Source organism: Cottoperca gobio, chromosome 9 (genome assembly GCF_900634415.1).
Source record: "Cottoperca gobio chromosome 9, fCotGob3.1, whole genome shotgun sequence".
Classification (NCBI taxonomy): Eukaryota; Metazoa; Chordata; class Actinopteri; order Perciformes; family Bovichtidae; genus Cottoperca; species Cottoperca gobio.
The window spans coordinates 29,742,368-29,750,648 of NC_041363.1; the positions used below are offsets into that span (position 1 = coordinate 29,742,368).

At 37.5% G+C, this 8,281-nt stretch overlaps 2 protein-coding genes across 4 annotated transcripts in view; one reads left to right on the forward strand and one right to left on the reverse strand.

Moving 5' to 3' along the window:
- abca2 (ATP-binding cassette, sub-family A (ABC1), member 2) overlaps positions 1-1,796 on the forward strand; it is a 96,852-nt gene extending 95,056 nt beyond the window's left edge. The window contains 1 exon segment of the mRNA XM_029440234.1: positions 255-1,796. Coding sequence (XP_029296094.1) covers positions 255-290 — 36 coding nt within the window. The 3' untranslated portion in view covers positions 291-1,796.
- A 2-nt stretch (positions 1,797-1,798) lies between these two features.
- Positions 1,799-7,361, reverse strand: paxx (PAXX non-homologous end joining factor). 3 transcript variants are annotated; one of them, XM_029440236.1, is made up of 7 exons: positions 7,175-7,361; positions 6,412-6,464; positions 6,271-6,320; positions 5,926-6,104; positions 5,727-5,774; positions 2,651-2,741; positions 1,799-2,563 (listed from the first exon to the last, which is right to left on the reverse strand). In XM_029440236.1, exons 1-7 carry the CDS (start codon positions 7,269-7,271, stop codon positions 2,515-2,517), a joined length of 567 nt encoding a protein of 188 aa, XP_029296096.1. In that variant the 5' UTR covers positions 7,272-7,361; the 3' UTR covers positions 1,799-2,514. The 3 variants fall into 3 exon arrangements, with proteins under 3 accessions (XP_029296096.1, XP_029296095.1, XP_029296097.1); XM_029440235.1 differs by having other exon boundaries at positions 6,412-6,472; positions 7,175-7,360; XM_029440237.1 differs by lacking the exons at positions 6,271-6,320; positions 6,412-6,464 and having other exon boundaries at positions 7,175-7,360.
- Between the last annotated feature and the right edge of the window lie 920 nt (positions 7,362-8,281).

Genomic DNA, 8,281 nt, shown 5'->3' on the forward strand with positions numbered 1-8,281 from the left:
AAACCTGGCAGAGAAGTAGTTTCAGTCAGGGCACGTCTCTCTTGCACTTTTCAGGTCTAGTCAAGTATGGAGCCCGAGCAAAATGTCCATTATCCTAACATTATACAACCGTTTTCACATGCTAAACATGACGAGTAAATTAACTTTGACATGTAAAAATAGTTGGTTGCACCTTTTTTTGCATGATTCTTATTTTATTATTGCTTGCTGCTGCACAAGATAACCTACAGTATATATGGATGTGTGTTTGGCAGGTGCAGCTCTCCTTCAACACAGACACTCTTTGTTGAAATGAGCACCTTAAAGATCAGAGACGTGGCGAGTAACAGAGGAAGAAAACCCCCACCCGTCTTTCTGAGCTCTGAGGTCTGGAGGAAGAACAGATCTGCTGATTTAACCCTGAAGAGGACCAAAACTCTCTGTACCATGGAACAGTTCAGTATTTCAGCCTCAAATGTTTAATCCCTGCAGGAGTAATGTGGTTTAGGTCAGATCATACAGACAGAGGCCACCTGCAGAGTCCAGCCTGAAGGTGGAGACAAGGCAGCAGGGGCACTTGTATTGGGTTTGAAGACTTTATCCTGGAATGTTTCCATATTTATTTTTGTTTGAGAATGTATCTCACTAAATGGCTGATGAATACAGCAGGTTAGCTAACTTTGTTAGTGAATGAACACATCATTGGTTAGTGATTGTTAAACTCAGCACTGCAGTATTTGGCAGCACAGGTTACTTTGAGTTGGTTATACCCGCTTCTTACCTTATGTAACCAAAGTGGGCCCTTGTGAAATGCACCTTGGGAAGTGCCAGGTGTGGACAGGAGCTGTTGTCAGACATGTAGAGAATGTACATGGCATGGTTATTGCCCTGATGGTGCCTCCCTTCTATCTACTTGTTTTGACTGTACATTTGGTTTCTTTCTACTGAATGCTCTTTTGTGCTTTTTACATATCATTGTTGTAGAAGATCGTCTACAAACCGGACATAGTGTAAAATAATAATATAATGATAATAACTATCTCCAGTGAAGGTAATCAGCAATGTAACAGTCTGAAAGGGCAGTGAACTCTGCTTATATTCCCTGACAATAAATGCACTGCCATCACTGTGATACTAAGGGAAACTCTCAGATCAGAACAATCTATTGTTTTTACTTGGGTACAACACATTTATGTTTTATGATTTATGACGTATTTGTAATTCTTTATCGAATTTGGAGAACTCAAAATGTGCAAATTATCCACATTTACAAAAACATGGATGTTTCTCTGACGTACGTTGGCATGTGGTTTTTAACTGGTCTTTCATGAGTTGTAACCTGTCCTGTCAAAAAATAATAACTTTCACTAATTCTTTCACAGCTAATTGCATCTTTGGTGATTATTATGGCGCTGGTTTCCTACTTGAAGGGGTTATCATTAAAAGGGAAAAATGACTTGTCATTTCTTTCTTAACTGAGAATGTAAAGCTGGAGGTAAGTTTATGGCTGAAATATATTTAAATTAATTATATTAGTCGAAAACAAAAAACTCATTAAACCTATTTAACACTGATTTTATTTTTTTTACTTAAACTTTAGTGGGATGACTCAAACAAGGAAGCAGTAAATCATGTCACCAGCAACCACTGGAGTTATGTGTAATCATAACACAATATTTCAAAAATGTCTTAACTTTTGCTCTATAATTAATGTGGATTATTTATGATATATTTTTGGAATGTAAACATCAGATTCTCATTTGGACAAAACATCTGACATTGAAGCTCATGTATGATTAAACAGTCGTTTATGAACAGCTTTGTGCTTGATGGTTATGCTTTTATTTTGTTGTATGACAGGGCACATATTATGAAAACTCACTTTTAAGTGTTGGTGCACATACATTTAAGTACCGGAGCGCCTACCAACCCACAAACTGTGAAGTAAGTCAACCAAGTCAGAAAACATAGAAACCATTCAGATGTGGCTCCCCTTCCTATGTCACATGCATGCTCTTTACAATATAACGCTGCCCATCTGAAGATCTCCACCCAAGGCTTGAGAACTACCCTTTACACATATTTCACAAGCCAATCAGAGCAGACGGGGCTTTTTGGGGAGGTGGGCTTTAAGAGACCGGCGCTAAAACAAAGTCTATTCAGGCGGACAGTATGAGAAAAATTATTAGATTTTTGAACATTAAAGCATGTTCTAGTAGAAAGTATCAACCTGAAAATGAACTTAATATGTCCCCATTAAAGTAAAGATGGGTGTAAATGTCTAAATCAAATCATATTTATTTATATAGCCCAATATCACAAATGACACATTTGTCTCAGTGGTAGTACGACCGCCTCTGTCCTTAGACCCTCACACCACACAAGGAAAAGTTAAATCTAGTCTGCAAATACCTGAATATGTACAAATGTTCCAAATCTTCTTCTTCTACTACTTTTACTAAATGTTGTGTTAGTGGATTCAAAGAATATTCATCTTTGGTTGTGCAGCAGTGAGAACATTGAGGAGAAAAAGGATCAGTCTTCATCTACATCATCAAAGGCCACGCCAGTCGCCTGTCGCTTTCTGCAAAACAGGATGAACACACAGGATGGTTCACACATATCTAAATAATGTGGGTACCGTTAGAGGTTTATGGATGACACATTGTACCTTTTAGTTCCTGGGTTGATGAGAGAAGCCCCTGGAAATAGTTTCTTCATCGCCACTGATGGAGCACAATTCTGCTGCTGGGGTTCAAACTCTGAGGAGAAACATATCATCACTGTAAGCTGGTGGGACAAACATCAAACAACCACAAGCCTGTTCCTGTATTCCTCAGGTCAACTCTGCAGATAACAAGCAAAATACAAACAATACTAAATCTTAATATGAAATATCCACAAGTGTTCAGAAGTTTCAATATCAAACACTGATCCTAATTAATGCATATCATTTCTCAATGAGTTTTCCTACCGGATTATTAACATGTAGGGAATTATTGTAAAGGAGAATTAGGCTTCTTGTGTGCTTTATCCCACAGTCTGACAATAGCTATTACTGTTTAAAACTATTCCTGACTGCTAAAAACATTTGGAATTCACACACACACACTTCTTTTATTATTATTATTTTTTTATTGACACCTTTATTCCATGTTCTTCTCTGTTAATATACTCCACATATAGTGATCAGGTATTATTTAAGAATGAACATAGACTGTCATAACCAAATTCTTCAACTCAGAGCGTGGGCATCCAATTGAATTAAACATACACAATAACTACATAAAATGACATTTTGTTATATTTCCATCTTTAGTCAGCAGAGCACTTCACGGTCTTTGACGGCTATGAGAGGAATATTATCATCAATACTGAGAACATAATTGCACAATACAGCCACAGCCCAGCTTAGTGTAGCTTGAGAGCCAAAATCAATGTCAACGAAGCACAGTATACAATAATAATTGAAGGCACCCAAGATAAGCGTATCAACATTTTTCTCTGAACTCCTCTCTTTGGGATTTTAGCAGCTGGACAGTCAAAGGATATTGTTAAAGTAGATTTTAGTAAGCAAATCAAACTGAAACTGTAAAACTGGGAAACAAAAAATGGATTTTGCTTAACTTTAAACTTGTTCCAAAACACACACTCTCCCTGCAATAAGAAAGATTCATCACCTGCCATCAGTGCCTCCTAAAGTTTCACACCCTAAGGACTGCGAGGTGCGACAGACGGAATTGTGCTAAATGCTTATGTTTGTCTGAGAAAGATTCAGTGTGAACAATGGACAGATGAAGAAACACTCATTTGAATTATTATTTGGAATGTTTGTTAAACTATCCTAATTTGTTCATTTGTTTCACATAATAAAATAGATCATTGTGAGACAGCCTGAAGATGACATTATAAGTAGCCATGTGTGGACACACAGACTCTTAGCGTCAGTAGCCTCTCACCCTTCACTCTAACAGTCACCATCGCACAGTGGCTTATATCTTCTTCCTCTTTCTCACCGAGTCTTTTACCCTTAATTAACACCTCGTTATTAAATATGATCAACCTGTATCTAATATCTTTAAAGTAGCTGTAATAAAACCACTTCTTAAAAAGCCCAGTCTTGATCCAGATGTTTTAGCCAACTATAGGCCGATATCTAACCTACCCTTTCTCGCTAAGATCCTTGAGAAAGCAGTCGCAAAACAGTTGTGTGATTTTTTTACATAATAATAGTTTATTTTAAGTTTTTCAATCTGGATTTAAAGTTCATCATAGCACAGAGACGGCACTGGTGAAAGTTACCAATGACCTTCTATTGGCATCAGACAAAGGACTTGTCTCTGTTCTTGTCTTGTTAGACCTCAGTGCTGCTTTCGACACTGTTGATCATGACATTCTACTACAGAGACTGGAACATTGTGTTGGCATAAAAGGAACCGCACTAAGCTGGTTCAAGTCCTATTTATCTGAGCGATCTCAATTTGTATGTGTTAACGATAAATCCTCCATGATAGCCAAAGTCAATCATGGAGTCCCGCAAGGTTCTGTACTTGGACCTATTCTATTAACCTTATATATGCTTCCTTTGGGCAATATTATAAGGAACCACTCTATAAACTTTCATTGTTATGCGGATGATACCCAATTATATCTATCCATCAAGCTAGACACAGGACACTTTGTCCGCCTCCTTCAGTGACAGGCTGCTTCACCCGCGGTGTCTCACGGAGAGATACTGTAGGTCCTTTCTCCCTGCAGCGATCAGACTGTACAATCACCACGGCCCCTGGTAGACCACCACACCAAGAACACACTATTCCACCACTGTTGTGAAATTATCACTGCAATGTTCAATATTTACTTTTACAACTCTTTATCAGCAACTTTGTACTTATATTACTTTTACTCTATTTTATTCTATTTAATTATTGTGTACTCGTCACTTTACTTAATTGTTCTGCTGTAAACAAGGTAAATTTCCCCATCGTGGGACTAATAAAGGATTTCTGATTCTGATTCTGAGATGAAACCAATCAATTAGCTAAACTTCAAGCATGCCTTAAGGACATAAAAACGTGGATGTCTAGCAACTTTTTGATGTTTGATGTTCTAATAACATAGAACGTCTTTGATGGCATTAATTTGGCCTCCAGCACCACCGTATGGAATCTCGGCGTTATCTTTGATCAGGATCTGTCTTTTAACTCCCACATAAAACAAATCTCAAGGACTGCCTTCTTTCATCTACGTAACATTGCAAACATAAGACACATCCTGTCTCAAAATGATGCAGAAAAACTAGTCCATGTATTTGTTACTTCAAGGCTGGATTACTGCAACTCATTATAATAATAATAATAATAATAATAATAATAATAATAATAATAATAATAATAATAATAATAATACATTTTATTTGGAGGTGCCTTTCAAGACACCCAAGGACACCGTACAAAATACAAATTATTATCAGGTTGTCCCAAAAAGTCGATAAAAGCTTATAGGGCTGGCTAAGGCTTGCCAGTGTGACAGCCCTAAGCCCTCAAAGTCTGTGAGTCTGTACATTGGGACTTTGTTGTGCTTTCTGTCTTCATTAGTTGGCAGTGAGAAGGAAACATGCATGTGTTCCAAACATCCTATTGCAATGTGTTTCATAAAAAGAAACATTTATTCGCATGCAGAAAACAAAACGACACCCCATCCCCAGTGAAAATTACACCCTTTGGTATACAGCTTTAGAAACATACCTGCGGGCCGCCTTTGGTGATTTTGGTGACTGACAGAGGGGGATCCACCTGGGGGAAATTAAAAAACACAGTCAGCATTGAATCCAAAGTCACAATGAGTTTAACTCCTACTCCAATGGGACTAAATATTTAATTATTATAAGATCAAACCTCGTAATCTATGTAAAACAAATGCAATGAGTCACAAAAATAAAAGTACATTTACTGTCAGCCTGAGTAAGGCTGTCAGCCATCCTAAACAGCAGCTCCTTCAGTTCCTTTGCAGCCTGGTGGCCTTCCAGCCTGGATAAGGTAACCTGGACTGGACTGGAGCTCACATGGAGCTCTGCACTGGAGTCCTGCACCACAACAGACACATCTCCACTACCACAGGCCGACCTGAGGGACAGACAGAATAATATTTAGCCTGAATTATGACACACACACACACACACACACACACACAGGCTGTGCAGCTTTACTGGCACCACTGAATTTCCGCGTCTTGCTAGAAATAATTCATATTATACAAAGTGGTTTTAAAGGACAACATATTATATCTCACCTGAGTTTTAGGATATAGTCCTCAGTAGATTTCAAGGCAAAAGTTTGTCCCTAAACAAACAAGTATAGTTAACCAATTACCATAAAGGGGAAACTGATGCACTGAGTGTAAAAATCCCAGCGGTCTGCAGGTGAAACTCACAAACTGGTGCAATGTGTCCTTGGTGTACTCTGAGCTCCAAACATTAGCAGCATCTGTCAAACTCCATAGGATTAACAAGAATGTGATGATGAAAACAGTTGCATTACATCACACTAACAACGTCCTTACAAAGGGAAGACAACTGATATAAATGTACAAACAATTCATTACAGTCTCATAATAAATGTGTGAATAAACACCTTACTGACAATGTCTAAAAGTGAACAACAGGCCTTTGGAAAAGGATCATCTCTTGGATATCATATCGGACTTGATTCATTGCCCTGTATTGCATTTGTTCATAATGGTGTACACCCTTGTACCTACAGGAAGACCTACCAAACTTGATGCACTCTTTTAAAGGAGAGAATTGTATATGAATGCAGTTTCAGTTTTGTGAAACATGTTTCCTAATTTACAGGTAAATTGACATTACTTTGAGAGTACAATTAAAGATTACATGATCGATTTTGGAGGATTATGTCTACATACTAAGAATCTTCGAGCCTCACGTTGTATTCCGTTAGTTATTACCGTGTTGACCGGTTTGAGCTCTATAAACGACCCTAACTTTTAACATTGTGTGAAATGTCCACGGTTTAGAGTTTACCAACAATTCTATTTTGTTTTATGTTCTAACACAAACATAATTTCCCTGATAGGCAGCCGAATATTAGACTGTTCGATGTGTTAGCATTCTCTCCGTTCTGAAACACTAATGAGGTCACATTTGCGTTCATTTTTAACACAAACTTCGACTCACCAAATATTACATATTCCGTTGTTCGTGCGTGTGTAAAAAATAAATTTAGACCGGTTATTTTTATCCAACACAGTGCAGTATGACGTTTGGAACACATCCATGTTTCCTTCTGGAGTTTACTGACAACTAGCGAAGACCTTACTCAGACAGGAAGCACAACAAAGTAACGTCTATGGATCCCGTCTTCTTCTTCTCTCACTTATTGTGCCTTGTCTTCTTCTTTGGGTTTAATTTGCGGTTGGCAGTGCATTACGGCCACCTGCTGGATTGGACTGTAGAGCAGAAAAATAATAGAAAAGAAAAACGAAACAAAATTCTCTCTGCTATAACAGATTATTTTAGTTCGGTTTTGTTTTGTTTATGTTCATGTTCATTATATTTAAGAAAGGACAATGCAAATTGTGAACAGATTTAGCCAGACAGGCTAAATTCCATCTGCAAGCCCCAGCAGGTTGATAGCATAAACAAAACACACACACAAGAGCACATAAGCACAGACGAAAACACATAACCATAATGAAAAGCAAATGGGGCGTCTAAGGCTCAGGAGGTACAGTAGTCAAGTTTTCAAGTTGTTGTTACTTAGTGAGCCTTATTTTGAAACCTGCATTCAACTGGGCTGTGTGATTTTCTTAGGGTGGCATTGTTATGTATCAGTTATAACTGGTGTACCAACTGTTTGGGTGCTTTTCAGTGAACACAAAATATTGCCATAGTCTAGATCAGGGGTGGGGAACCTTTTTTATATCATAACTTCTTTATATCATAATATAACTAATTATTGAACTCATAATCTCTGCAAAAAGAATTTTAGACACAGCCCATACATTGAACTTTTTTGTGCAAAAAAGCAACTTTTTTATCCTTGTATCTTTCTGTTTTATCAGAAAACAATCCTGTATTAGTCCCACAACAGGGAAATGTATCTTGTCACAGCAAAAGAACATATGAAGTAAAAAGGCAGTACACAATAATTAAATAGAATAAAAAATAATATAAATCAAATCAAATCAAATCAAATTTGAGTACCAAGTGGTACTTGGTGATAGAAAATAAAGTGAATATTGCACATGGCAATGATAATTGCACAAATGATAAAAAAGTGAG